General features: G+C 33.8%; 3 protein-coding genes across 3 annotated transcripts; 1 reads left to right on the top strand and 2 right to left on the bottom strand.

Annotated features, from left to right (window-relative positions):
- The first annotated feature begins 872 nt into the window (after positions 1 to 872).
- On the top strand, positions 873 to 2,073 carry LOC108222039 (uncharacterized). The gene is made up of 2 exons (XM_017395923.2): positions 873 to 1,193; positions 1,334 to 2,073. Exons 1-2 carry the CDS (start codon positions 1,020 to 1,022, stop codon positions 1,949 to 1,951), a joined length of 792 nt encoding a protein of 263 aa, XP_017251412.1. The 5' UTR covers positions 873 to 1,019; the 3' UTR covers positions 1,952 to 2,073.
- A 385-nt stretch (positions 2,074 to 2,458) lies between these two features.
- LOC108220500 (uncharacterized) lies at positions 2,459 to 5,619 on the bottom strand. The gene is made up of 4 exons (XM_017394285.2): positions 5,174 to 5,619; positions 4,216 to 4,443; positions 2,943 to 2,968; positions 2,459 to 2,864 (listed from the first exon to the last, which is right to left on the bottom strand). The coding sequence occupies exons 1-4, from the start codon at positions 5,483 to 5,485 to the stop codon at positions 2,654 to 2,656; spliced, it is 777 nt and encodes a 258-aa protein (XP_017249774.1). The 5' UTR covers positions 5,486 to 5,619; the 3' UTR covers positions 2,459 to 2,653.
- A 2,949-nt stretch (positions 5,620 to 8,568) lies between these two features.
- Positions 8,569 to 9,138, bottom strand: LOC108222176 (homeobox-leucine zipper protein ATHB-52). The gene has a single exon (XM_017396080.2). It carries the CDS (start codon positions 9,136 to 9,138, stop codon positions 8,569 to 8,571), a length of 570 nt encoding a protein of 189 aa, XP_017251569.1.
- Between the last annotated feature and the right edge of the window lie 5,632 nt (positions 9,139 to 14,770).

Raw genomic sequence — 14,770 nt, 5'->3', positions numbered from 1 at the left:
TACGCTTCAATTGCTGTAATTTCAAATTCAAATTTATTACTCTCTGTTTCGGCGTACGAGTTATTTGCTTTTTACATACATGTAAATATAATATATAATATAATTAATATTAAATTTTAACAAAAAACACATTAAATTTAAATTTAAACTTATCATAAATGTAACTTTTATTTTATTACTATATGTGAAAAAGATTAATTTAGTATGATTATACCGTAAAGTTTATACGCTCTGTCCCGGTGAGACATACTCCCTCCGTCCCTCCCATTTCTTTACACTTTCCTTTTTGGGATGTCCCATCCATTTCTTTACATTTCAAAACTTACCCAAAATAATGAATGAGTCCCACCACTTCTTCATTTTTCTTTCCTTTTCACACTACTTTTACTCGACTATCTTCTTTTTATACATTAAAAATCAATGGTCTCGTCACTTCACCCACTTTTCTTTCTCTTTTCCACTACTTTATACATATTTCTTAAACTCCGTGCCCAACCCAAACGAAATGGGAGGGACGGAGGGAGTATATGTTTAGACATAAACTCAACAAATATTTTAAAATTTTTGTAAAATATATTTTCTAGAAACTCTAATAAAACTTTTACTTATAAATATTTATTCAGCAATAAAATATTTTTAGTAATAAATTATACATTTATATTCTATAAACTTTTAAAAACATGTGTCTGTTAATAGAAAAATATCGTATAAAAATGAGTGACGAGGAATGAAGCCTCCGGGTATTTTACAGGTCTTGAATCCTGTGACTGCACAGTATTTTGTACAGTATTTTATATACTTTTGCATTGATGGGCAACTAAAATAATTATTCAAATTTTAACACATCGTCAAAGTTCAAACAGTCCCTTATCTCCCATTCTCCCCCACCCACAGGCCACAACACTTACTTTACTAAATAATATTGAGATCATAAGCAACACGAAACATATTGTTATTTGTCAAGCAGTTTTGCACAATCAAGCATTTTCAACTTTTCTGGGAAATACTGTCCCAGAAAAATGAGTTGGGAGTTCAAGGAAGAGCACCTGGATCGAATCCTGGTGCCAACTGGGTTGTTTTTCATGTTCACCTACCATGTCTTTCTTTGTTACAGGTACCTCAAGTTTCCTTTGACTACAGCACAGGGTTCCGAAGATTATTACAAGAAAATCTGGGTCGAAAAAATGCTTCAGGTTAGTTACCAACTTACCCGGACTTCAACTACATACTATATTCCGTAATTAAACACACTCACTCACTCGTATTTGAACCCTCGACCTCTGGTAATCGGAACGAGTACTTGAGTTTAGCTTATCTTTTTTGAATATCTCAGCTTGAAGCGAAGGACAAAGGAACAACTGTGGCTGTGATAAACAGCAACATTTCAGCAGCGAGCTCCCTGTCTTCGGTTTCTCTCGTCCTCAGCTCTCTGATCGGAGCATTGATAGGAAGCTCTAATGAGAAAGACATCTTCACCAGCAGCTTCATCTACGGAGACTCCAGCCCCACCATTGTTTCAATCAAGTACATTGCATTGCTCTGTTGCTTTCTTGTTGGTTTCGCTTCTTTCATTCAAACAACCAGGAACTATGCTCTTGCAGCCTTTCTCATCAGCATTCCAAACTGCGATATCCCTGCAAACTACGTGCAGAAGCCGATTTTAAGAGCAAGTCACTTCCATATGGTGGGGATGCGCGCACTTCACATAGCTGCCACTTTGATCATGTGGATTTTTGGACCGATACCAATGCTGGTTTCTTCAATTGTTCTGGTAGCTGTCTGGTACCTTTTGGACCGGAATCTAACCCCGCTGTACCAATTTCAACAACGTTTGCAGTCGCAGCAAACCAATTTCCACAAGATTGGTGAGGAAATAGCTACAATGACAAGGGGTTTAAGGCACCAAGAAAGGGGAAATGTAGACCGAAGTAGTAACTCAGATGCTGCGTAGGACTTTAAGAATACAAATGTGCAATTCTTACTTGATTTAAAGGCCTGAAAGCTTGTAGGATATTTTTTTTTTCGCTTCATTTTTGATCACTCATCAGTCACCAGTTCCTAAGTTATATGTTAGCGAGAACTCTTTCAAAACCTTCAGGTGTTAGTCGCTAATTGGACTTACTGAATTCTGTCAACCAACTAAGAAGTAAAACCATCAGCAAACCTTGCAAATCTATGTTGCTTTCTAATCCCCTCAAAAGTCGTATGAGATTCCTCAAGAACTGAGCGACAATACTACACATATTTTGCTTGCTTTAATAAGAAAAGAGAAACTTACCAAATATTGCTGCTACGTATGGCATGTGAACTACTAACTTCTCAATAATATATGTGAAACTGCGAGGACTGTTTAAAAACTGCAAGAGCACTATTTTAAACTAACTCCCAGCCAATATAAGTTCCAATTATCACAAGGGCATTTCTGCATTGATTGCTAATCCTAGTGCATCTTACAGAATGTTCCCAAAATGTAATAAGTTCTTCTAATTAATTTGAGGGTTCAAAATCACCCATATTGAAGACAATGTGATCATGTATGAGAACCATTATAGTGAAACTGCCCGGTATATATATAAAATCAAAATTTGCAACTAAGCTACAGTTTCTGGTAAGAATCTCTACAAAATTCGTTTGCCAGTTGAACTTGTTTATCTTACTGTGGACTATCTATATTGTTATCCCCACTACTTTGGTTCATTTCGGAGTTATCACTTCCTGTCAGATTTGAACTTCCTTCTGTTTGTTCAGAAGTTTCTTCACCCATTAAAGAGTTGAGGGCCAGCTGTCCGGAGTAAAGGAACAAACCTACAGAGTTGAGGCCAAAAACGAAAGTAGCCAGGTAGCAAATCCCATTTATTATAGTCCTGCAGACAGAAGAGATAAATTATTTTCAGTGTTTATGATGAAGCATACTAAAAGGTACTGAGATAGTTTTATGATACCTTATGGTCACTGTAATCTGGCGGACCTGGAAGTTGATGAAGAAAAAATTCAGTATTGCGTTGATAGCTCGCAAAAGCAGCCACAAAAAAATATAGAACATACAAACAGAAGAGCAAGAGACTTTCTCTCACAAAATAATTAGATTGTAAGAGAGGATTATCAGTTACTCGATGCTATAATAATTTTAGGGTTTATTGTTTCCATTAAGTGGTAAAAATTAGGTTTATCATCTCATCAGTACAAGCTATCTGAATGCAAGCATATTCTATAAGTAATTTCACAACAACTGAGCTGCTAAAGTGCTACAGTTGAAGAACAACTAACAAATTCATATTGCACGTGGTATAAAATATCTCAATATCGATTGAGTATCAAATTTTGCAAATGATAACTTTGTGTTGCACTGTATGCTTTCACTTCTAGCAAAAGGAAAATAAAAACATAGCAGGAATTTGAGTGAGGTACAAGTACTCCTTCAAAATATGTCAACTAGTCTTTTGTCATGAGGTAAGCTACTCTCAAGGTTATCTGCAAACAAACCTTTCAGAAGGAAGAAATGTATAACAAGGGAAGTAGGCCTATAATACAACTTTCTGATAAGTAAGGGCTCGCCATTATTGTCATACGGTGTACGATAATTTAAAAAGATGAGTTTATCTTTTCTACAATGAAAGGGCAGGGTTTACATTATATAAGAAAAAGATACCTCTATAAACACATAACAATTGGATTTCTTTGGTAACGGGGATAATCTTTCCCCTTCTGTGACTGGTTACAATAAACATATAAAAGCAGAAAGTTCGAATGGGTACTCAGTGAGTTTAGTATCCAATAAACAGACTTACAGTTAATTAATATGTTCACCAACTTATGAGGTCCTATAATACATTTAACTAAAACTGAGAATGACGAGGGGCAATATGTTCTGTGAGATAGCTACGGTACTCGATAGGATATGGAAGAATGGGTTCTATTACCTAAAGAAAGGAACAGATTTCAGCTCATCTGTACAGTCAATGAAATCAATAATTTCCGAATGCTTTCAACTAACAATGATCCTAATATCTTTACCATTCGGATTATCTATGGATATGACATGCACTATACTGCAGAAAAGTGACATATAAGCCTTACATTAGTGATTAGACAAAAAGGGGTTAATTCTCGTTTCTCATATCTATGTCCAAGATGGGAATGTACAAGCATATTTACTTAATAAGTATAGCTCAAACTGAAAAAATTTAGGATAACAAATAAAATGGAGAAACAAACCGAGAAATTATCAGAAAGAGTCTGGCGATTAAGAGATGCCTCAACAGTAGTTGTAAACTTGTAAAGAATGAGGGCAATCACTCCTGCAGATATCCCACCCAACAATGTTTGAGCAACGGAGGGAGGTGAATTAGCATTAGCCTCAAGTGAGCCGGCTGGTGTCATTGCTTTCAAACTCTCCAATGCCTCTTCCTTTATTGATTTCTTCACTCCATCTGACCTGAATCTCTAGTTCCGCCATAACAACCCCCATTCAGTTACAGAAATCACACACACCCAAAAAAACTAATAAAAAACCTGAACCAAGATGGGGAAAAAAACAAAAAACTTATATATAAAGCTAGTAATGAGAATTTTCGCACAATCTTTAGTTGTCCAAGTTTCCAATGAATCCTACTCTTATCATACGTTAATGCAATTAACCGTGTATCATATTATAACTCAAAATAACAAAAATATTCTAATTTCGCATATATAAAATTTAGCGGTAATACAGACGACAGCACACCTGCATTTTGACCGACATATCACTTGCACAAGTGTTCTAAATATCCCCGATTAATCCTTAAAACTGTTTTTACCCATTTATTGATTACACTCGGATGCCACCAAAGATCCCTGATTTATCGAAAAAATCTCCGATAAAATGTCAATCGATTAGTTTTGATTCCCGATTCCTGCAACCAAACTTGCAACATCGAAATTCAGATTTCGTCTATTTCAATTTTTAACCAATGTGGGAGAATCAATTCATCAGATCAATATTTCAATGACTTGATTGTATTAAAACCGCATTATTGCAAGTGTCCCGTCAGCCAAATCACAACTCAAATATACGCAATAAACTTGACCACATATAAAAATGCTAACACCATATCGGGAATTTTTAGAACACTGCTTGAAATATTTTATTCGCGGAAACAAATAAAATGCGGGGGAGTAGGGGAGGCATACATACGAGTTCTTTAGATCGTTTAACTCGGCGTCGGATAGAGCGAAAGAGAAACACCGAGATAGCGCCGGTGAGGAGAACGCTAGTAGCAACTTGGAGATTAGTCGGGTCATCATCCGTCGCAAATATCGAATTTGACTCTGGCGGGAGTTCAATGGGGCCTACTTCGTCGTTGGGCTGGGCCAGACATAGGCCGGGTCGGGTAAAAACAGGAATGGGCCGACGGAGAGGCGGGGAGAGAGAAAAGGGGGGAATGCGAGGATGAGAGTGAAGAGCGGGGTGTAGTGAAGAGAGGAGATGATGAGAGTGCAACATCATTCAATTTGCTCACTCTTTTTTTAGTTAAGGATTGTTTGTGTTTGGACTATGGGTGATTGGTGAGGACTCATTTGCAACGCTCATCGCACCAACATTATCTTTTGTTGCACTGTTTTTCATGGCAGAAACACGTTAATTATTTTAATTTTTTTCTTCATCCGTGATAAAAAAATAGTTGATTATACTCCCTCCTTTTGTCCCCTCATTTATTTACGGTTTTTTCCATTTCTAACACGCATTTTAATTCTATTGCTCAACACTCATTTTTTGGGGCTCTTATAAAACACAGTTGTGAATTTTTCTTTTTGATGTTTGAAATTCAAACATCAAATTTTTATTCAAAAAAAATAAAATAAAATAAATAAATTACGAAACTATGTTTTTTAGGATTATTAGAAATCTCGCCCCCCAATAAATATAAGTTGGTAAATAAAACTTTGAACTCAGTTAAATTTTTACGTTTTTTTGTTAATAAACTCGTTACATTTGGTTAAAACTCACCGTACAAATTTGGTTAAATTTAATTAAACAAAAAAGATGTAATTTTATGAAAAAAATTGCGAATTTTTATCATCAGAAAAATTCATCAGTAAATTTAATAAAGAAAAATTCGAAAGCCATTGACCGTAACGATTAATCAACCCTGTGGCTACTGCTGGAGACTGGAGTCAGAGAACTGTTTCGGGCCTTTAGGTTTGGGCTATCTAAAGATTACTTGGATCCATTAATGAATAATGGACAATGGTGAATGGTGGTGATTAGCAATTATATATCTGTAGTGACCTAGATAAGTAGATCAACTGACTGGGCCTTTCCGCCTCTACATACAAACAATAGCCCAATCTGAATTTTTTTCTTTCTGAAACTATAGCCCAAACTGAATATGTTTCTTTTTCAACATTGGAGAATGTATTAATGTCAGAATTAATTATTTATTAAAGAAATCTAATTTCTATCGTGTTAAAAGTCAAAAGAATTGGTTGGAGGAAATCTTTCCTTCATGTTCTAAAGTGAACTAAAAAAATATTTTTGTCATGCAAAGAATCTCAGCTATAAGAGTTTGTCCATTTTAGTTTATTTATATTTGATTTGATGTGAAATTATATTGTATGTTCACGTGTGTTTGCGTGTTTTGATGAAATAGAAATTGATATGTATGTGTTGTTACTATGAGATCAGTTTTCTAATTTTATTCTTGTATGTGTATATTGTGTGTTTTGCATATAAGTGTAACAAGTGTAATACTCCCTCGTCCCAAAACAGTTGTTTATAGTATTTTTATTTTTTTGGGCAAATTGACTAAGTTTGGACATCTTAAAGTATATTAAAAGTTATTTCGAAGTGACATATTTTTTTTATTTTGTCAATTGATAAAATATTAATAAATTTCAGTTAAACTTTAGTCAATTTGACCGGTACAAAACCAAATGTGACAACTATTTTGAGACGGAGGGAGTAGTTTTTGAAAGTTAGCTGATCGATTATTTCCGCATAAAAATGATATTCAAGAAGACGACATGCAAGTTAAATAAAATTTTATGATAGTTAATGATTGTTTTTGAAAGTGAGTATCACAAATGTAATAACTTAATCAATACACTTTATTCAAATTAAAATTATACAAACTATTTTAAACATTTTTTTAAACAAAAAATAGGATTGAGGGGAAAATTAACAATAATTTGCGAAGTATACATATTTGTGAGATCGATAGGCAGCAAGAACATTTGGCATTCTTTGCCAAATTACAAGACAGGACCACTTTGAAAAAGAAACAACAGGACCCCTAAAATGTTTGGACAGGAATAAACTCGTGCAATTCCAATCATACAGAAGAAGAATGGATGCTAGGAAAACCAAAAATAGAAAATAAAATATAAATAAATGTCTGATATTTATTGATGTTGTTGGGGCGTACAAATACATAAGACTTTGACCCAGACTTATGAAAATGTCAAAACTGGCGCACCAAAATGATTGGAAAGATACGTGATCAATGGAGTAGCAGTGCACATCTCTTCACCTCTTCATCAAGTTGCTAACCATGTTTCTTGACCATCCATGCATTTATAACTCATCAGCCATCAGGGAACGGTACAGTACAGTACTCCCTCCGTCTCAATTTATAGGTCCATTTTGGAATAAACACACATATTAAGAAAAAAGTTGGTTAGATAGAATCTTATCTCATGTATCATTAATTAGTGTATTGATAAGTGAGAATATAGTTGAGTTTCAAAAAAATCACAATAAATATAGGGATTTAGTGCATTGAGAAATGAGAATAATGTTGAGTTTCAAAAAAATCACAATTAATATGTAGATAAATTTGTATTGAAAGAAGAGAGGGACAAGTATTTTGGGACAAATTTTTTTTCCAAACTGGACCTATAAATTGAGACGGAGGGAGTATTAGATTTTATTCGCGTAAAGAATTGACGTTTTTATTTAAGATATCAGAATTATTTTCCTGAGGGGGAATTATCTCCGATATTTAGCGATTAAGTTCTATATCCGGTTAGCGATTTAAGAAATTAAATCCTCTTTTCATACATACTATTTTCTTAAGAAGCTTTGCAAATTAGGTCAAGCAATCAGCTGTACATCGAATTAACTAATTTGACTGATAGATTGAACCGGATTATATTGAATGAAACTATTATGAATAAAGGTTTGAATTTCACAGATTGAACAATTTTTTCAAAATTAACAACAACGAATCAAAATCGTTTTCAGTTGTCAACTGCCGAAAATCAATATTAACCAGAACATTGATCGTTATATAATTAATTATATTCATTTCAATAATATTCGAGATGAGTCGAGGTAAGTTGATCAGTACCTTTCGCATCACACTCCTTACATAATTTCTGTAACTTGCTTGAGGTAATTAACAATCGGAATAATTCGTAACTTACGAAACAGCACATACACATATACAGAAGGTCAACAACACACACAATCATCACAAAATAATTAACTCATAGTACACAACTTTGTTAATTCGATGAGCGCCTATAACTTTTCATAAAGTTCTCAGTGATGGATAGATGAAGCTGCTCGTTTTTTTTTTGTAAACGTAATTACACATTCGAGTTAAATTCAATATTCGAGTTAATTCCATTTGTGCCCATCAAACAAGCATAAAATTCCTCCACTCGCAAAGCAGCCTGATCATCCTCATTCATCCAAGAACAATTGACCTGATCATCATGCAGACTCGAACTCCCCACCTCATCACAATTACTCGAAATCGACGACACTGAAACGAGCTGACGATGAGGTTGCGGTTGCGGTTGTAACATTTGTACGTGTTGTTTCGTCGAAATCTGAAATTCTGAGTACTTTTGTAGCTCGGCTCGAAGCCGCTGGACCTCTTTCTCTAGTTGTCTTTTGTGAGCCAGCGCGGCTTCGAGCCGCATGTGAACCGCCGTGTAGTCGAGCTCCAGGCTCTGATTCTTCCACCGAGCGCGCTTGTTCTGGTACCAGATGGCGATTTGGCGCGGAGGGATGTCGAGTTCGTGTGCCAGCTGGAGTTTCCGGTCCGGTTCGAGTCGGTTGTTGCCGTTGAAACTCTCCTCCAGAAGCCTTACTTGCTCTTGTGTCAGCCTCTTCTTCTTGCTGCTCTTAGAAGAACCGTTCTTCATATTCATACTGACGGGTGCGTGAATGTGTTTAATTATCGAAATTTTGTGACGAATGTGGTTTGAGTTGGAATGAAATGGTAATCGCTATGGCATTGCTATTTTATACCGACAGATGAAGCGTCTCAAAGCGGGTCAAATTGTTTTTTTAAAATATTATTTTTTTTCCTGTGTTGAGTTTGGTTAGGGTTTAAGTGGTGGGGCCGGAAGACTTGCATGGGCATGGTTATAAATCACGTGGAAATGGTCCTACGCATTCAAACTTATACGCTTATAAAATTACTAAACGAAATATTTAATTAGATTGGGGGAACATATAAGTATTATTGAAGTTTATCTGATTGAGAATGAGATTAAGAGAGCTTAAATAATCGGTGAAAATGGGGTGAACATGAATGTAGACATCTTTTTAGTTGCTCCACTTAAATCGGATATGATTATACCAACCTTATGACTTAGGCTTTCTCTTTTATCAGCTTTTGTTCACAACACCTGGATATCTTTTCTATACCCAATATAGCCTAGTGTCCCTACACAAAAATGCTAAATCTAAATTCGGTACATAAAATCTTTTAATTCGGTTCAAAAAAACTTAAATTGAGCTTGAGCTCGAACCTCATCGTATGTAAAATTGGGAATATGTTTTCGAGCCACCTTCGAGTTATATTTCAAATAAATATATATTTATATATTATATAATTATTTAATATTAGAATAATTTTAAATATCAAATCGAGTCGAGTTGAGCGGAGCTAACAAAATTTCAGTATTAATTTGAGTTAGTAGAACAAATTTGAAACGAGTTCATATATTTAAAAATTTTGTCGAGTTGAGTATCGAATTTGATTCATGATTTCAAGTTCGAGACTGAACCGTCTGGCTTGAGTTTAAATTTAGAAATATGTAATATTTAGCATAATTCAACTCATTTATACTTGACAAAAAATTGACATAAATTAATGTGATTGATATATTATAATATATAATTTTGGATGACCAATTATTCTGATTTTTTTGTTTAAATTTAATTCCCGAAAAAGAAATCATCTTGTTTTCGTATCTATATAATCTATGGATCACATCTGCTTTTGCGCATATCTAATACATACAAATCATGCATATATAAAAGAGTTTAACAACCAACAGTTAACAAATATAAATAAAAGCAAGCTCTTGTTGATATGTCTTATCTTGTTTTCCAATTTCCAGAGACTACTAAAGTTCGATTCTCTTTCCATACTTAATTAATAGATAGAAATGAAAATGTTTTGAGGACTGCATGCTGCAACTTTGACATGCTGATTATTTGAGACGATTACAGTAAATTTTTGCTTTATTTACGCTATAAATCTATTAATTAATGGGGCTCGTTTAGTTGATTTTTGGTAAAATTAATCTATTTTCTAGTTTATAATTCATGTAATATTGCCAGTGCCGCAGTATAGAGACATTGGTATGGAGAGATTTGTCTGTAGGCAGTACTATCGCCATCAATGGAAACATCTAACTTGCGCAGACCCCCAAGGAGTGGGGAAGACCTATTATTATATATTAACTATAAACGATAGCTATACCTAGAAATTAAATAATATTTAATTCAGTTTCACATCAGAATTAAAATGATCACCAACGCACCCTTTTTTTAAAAAATTTAAAAAAGTTTTAACATTTATAGTTGAGAATTTATTTATAAGTGTAAGCTTGCTTTTATTTTATGTTTGGATAATTTTTTTATATTTACAAATTATTAATATAATAATAAAATATTATAAATTATTTTCTAAAATATTGGTCCCTTCATATTTTTGCAAAAGCAACTTTGAAAAGTAAATCACCGAAAAAGATTAGGATCTATAGCTTTCTGGCTTGTAAATCCGAAATTGATTTACAGAGGTTAGGAGTTGTCTCACATCAGTTGTGAGAGGAGCAGAAAACTAGAATATAAGCCAACCAGAACAATTTCAATAGGACGAGGGTGGTGTTAGGCTCGCTTAGGTGGCCCAACAAGAGATTTTTAAAAATAGTACAAATGAGCTGTTCTAATTTATAAATCTAAAAACTAGTTTAAAAAAAAATAAAATCCAAAAATTGAGTTTAAAACTGGCCAAAGCACACCGAAATATATAGCTCTGCTGATATTTGAAACGATGAATATTTATACAAATTTATAACTTACTAATTTTATACATGCATAACAGTTGAGATTTCGTACATTGAAAAATTTAAGCGCCATTAAAATGTGGCGATTGAAAGCAAGTTGGGTGGTGGCTAATTAACTTGTTGCACCTGAAAAAAGGAGATTGAATTCAAAGTCAAATATTGAATTACTTGTCTACAACAACATCGTGCCCATCCACTTGTAGCTAGAGTGTGTGTATGTATCACAAAAGTCGAAAATTTCACAACTGTCTCTTTCGATATTTAGCTTGGAGCTAGCCACCACCACCGTTTTGAGCAGAGTTTAACAGTGCCATAACTGGGTGAGACATAATTAATTTGATTAAGCCCCACTAAACCAACATATTTGTGTCGTTTGGATTGGTACTCTGCTTCTTGCCCCACCCTTCTTATCATTCATTTCTTGTTCAGTGCATCTGATTTACTTTCCAGAATCGTTTAATCAGATATATATAGCCTTGTAAGAAAAACACAGCCTCTTAATTAACACTCGCTTTATGCACCAGCTGGAAAATTAAATGTGTATATTCAGGTTTGTCATGTTGTAATGACCACTCTGATTCTGCTGTTTGTGAACGGATAACACTTATATTTACACTCCAAAATATTATCGGTTTTTAGATCCGTAGCTGAGAGTAGGAGTGAAGAAACGCAGTTAGTGTTGTAATACATCAGCAACGAGCTGGTAATAAGGTTGAATATAATTGTTGGTTAAATTAAACTTATAAATATATTATATAAAATTTGCTGAAGCTTGTGAGACATTGTGAGACATTTTGCTTCTGATATTATTGGTTATATTTTTTTATTTTTTTTTGCCAGAAATAATATTGATTATATTGGTTGTACATAATTTAAAAATAATATATTATTTATATTTTAAATTATTATAAATAGAATATATCACTTTAATCACTTTAATATGATAATAAATGATATGTAATATTTTTACAAATCGGTTACATCTATGTAGAATTTCGACGGTTATAGACATTCATAGGAGTTTTTGATGGTCCGAGTTGCTGTAACTCATAATTAAACTAGAAAAAAATGATATTTGAGCAGATTCTTAGGAAACATTAATCTGTTCTGAGGTATGAAATTTTTAAACAAATTATATATTTTTTAATTTTAATATGTCAATTTATTTTTTAACTAATTTTTTTTCATGATTGAAATTGCTTGGCTTATAATTAAACTACAAAAGAATATATCTGAGCTAGATTCCAAGTGAATTTCAATCGGTTCTAGATTAGTCCGAAGCAGACAAATATAATGATGGACCAAGTTTTATACACACCAAATTAGACATCTAGACTTGGACATTCTCTGGATGGATTAATTAAGCTGGATACATATACCAATTACCAAGTCTAGCTACATTTTGATGGCTGCAGGTCCAGCTGATTATACACTGCCCTTTATATCCGTTCACTCGATCAACTGGGTGATAGAGATCTCGGCTCCACATCAACAGTCATGCAGATATTGTAGGGTTACGAATTAGCAAGTGTTGAATAATTCCTAATTATTGTTATTTATTTTTAGTAATACTCCTGTCTTCTAGTATAGTAGTTGCTTCGAACGCAGACATGAAGTCAAGATTACAGTTGATTATATTCTTGAATTATAATTAATTCTACTGACAAAATCTCGTGCAATTTTGTTGCCGGTAGTACTTTGTAGAATTTTATAATTTTGTTACTCCCTCCGTTTCAAATTAGATGTCTTCTTTAAAAAAACGGAGTGGCTAACCTGTGCCCTCAGGGCATAGGATAAGTCATAATAAATGTCATTGACTATCATTGAACTTGCATGATTATCTGTGTATGTACGTAAAACATTTAAATTTTATTAAAATATTAACTCTTATCTACTATTGATTTATCTTTCAAGTTTATATTTATAATAAAATATTATTTTATTTCAAAAAAATTGTGAGAATATAGAATAATATTTTTGTCATATTTTATATGACAATTTTTAATTGATTTCATCCACAAATAATAATGAGGCCCCCCTGCATATACACTAATATTCGAACTAAAAACAGCCACTTTGATAATTAATAATAAATTTATAATTTTTTATTATTTAAATATTATTAAAAAGATATAAATGATTAGAATTATAATACAATACATGAACAAACAAATATTGTAACGCCCCCAGATCCGTATCCCTCAGATCTAGACCGTCACACCCCTTCAACATACCTGTTTTACATTGCATACCTTGCCCCACAAGTCCAAGGTCGATATTAAACTTATCCTCGTCACGGGAACAAGTCTTCCCACCCTTCGTCTTGCCACAGCCTCACGCCTTGTCCTTGTTCGTGCTATTGTGCGCTTCCGGATTATTCTTCTCAATCGTGCATTATTCTGTCTTTACTGTTTAGAGAAAATAAAGAATTGCAAGTATGAGCAATTGAATGCTCAGCAAGTCCACTATGACACAAATCATCACAAGATAAATCACAAAAGGATTTACACAGGTCAATAAAGCAGATTCAAAGGAAATGCTGCAATCAAACACACATACAGAGTTCAAGAAAGAATAAAATATCAATTACTGGTCTCCATCCCAGTGGTCCCACACAAGGCTCGATCACCGCCATTGAGCGAGTACCACCCTGTGTCGCCCTCGCAGCCTGATCGCGACTGTCGAATGGCGCCACCCACAAATTCCACACTTTGCTAGCATAAGGGTTATCATTTTCAACCCTCAAATTTACCCCACATAGAGAATTTACATTTTCCACCACTTCCACGAATGCAAATCATTCGTGTTGACCAGTTTATTAAATTCATCCCTCGAGTACAAATTGGCACACTTCATATTGAATAAATCTTCCCCTTTCTCACAAGAATGCGAACAAATGCATCCTCACAATTCAGAATTTAATACCTCTCGGATTATGAAGACAAGTAATCCGATCATAACATCCCATAACAATAACATAGAACCGAACATGGTTAACGAGCCTTGTATAAAATCGATTAATCATTGTTCTAATTAAAGAATAGAAGTTTAACAGATTGAACGAGAATAAGGAAACATAAGAGGAAATCAATAATCAAGCAGTTTATCCACCTTAAGGTGTATAGAAGGAATAATCAGCTATTTGAAGAGAACATCGGGTTCATCAAACTTCATAAGAAAGAGCGAATCAAAAGATAGGGATCTCGACAACCAAAGTAGCAATATTAGCGAATAATCAAGGGTTGGAACAATTCAATTGAATTATGTTCGTATTGAAACAATAACTCAAAGATATGAACTAGACTTCTCAATTGCGAGCAAGGTTGTATTCAAATATTGAATATGAATTCTGTAACGAGGCAAAGATTTCATAATAGAATAATCATTTCAAAAAGTATGATAGGTTAAACATTTGAAAATTAATGGTATTTCTGGTTTTCCAAAATACTGAGTCAACCCAGAACAATGAGTGGACTTGGAT

This window comes from Daucus carota, chromosome 5, assembly GCF_001625215.2.
Source record: "Daucus carota subsp. sativus chromosome 5, DH1 v3.0, whole genome shotgun sequence".
In the NCBI taxonomy this organism is placed as follows: domain Eukaryota; kingdom Viridiplantae; phylum Streptophyta; class Magnoliopsida; order Apiales; family Apiaceae; genus Daucus; species Daucus carota.
The sequence above is the reverse complement of the archived record's forward strand: the minus strand, read 5'-3'. Positions and strand labels throughout refer to the sequence as shown.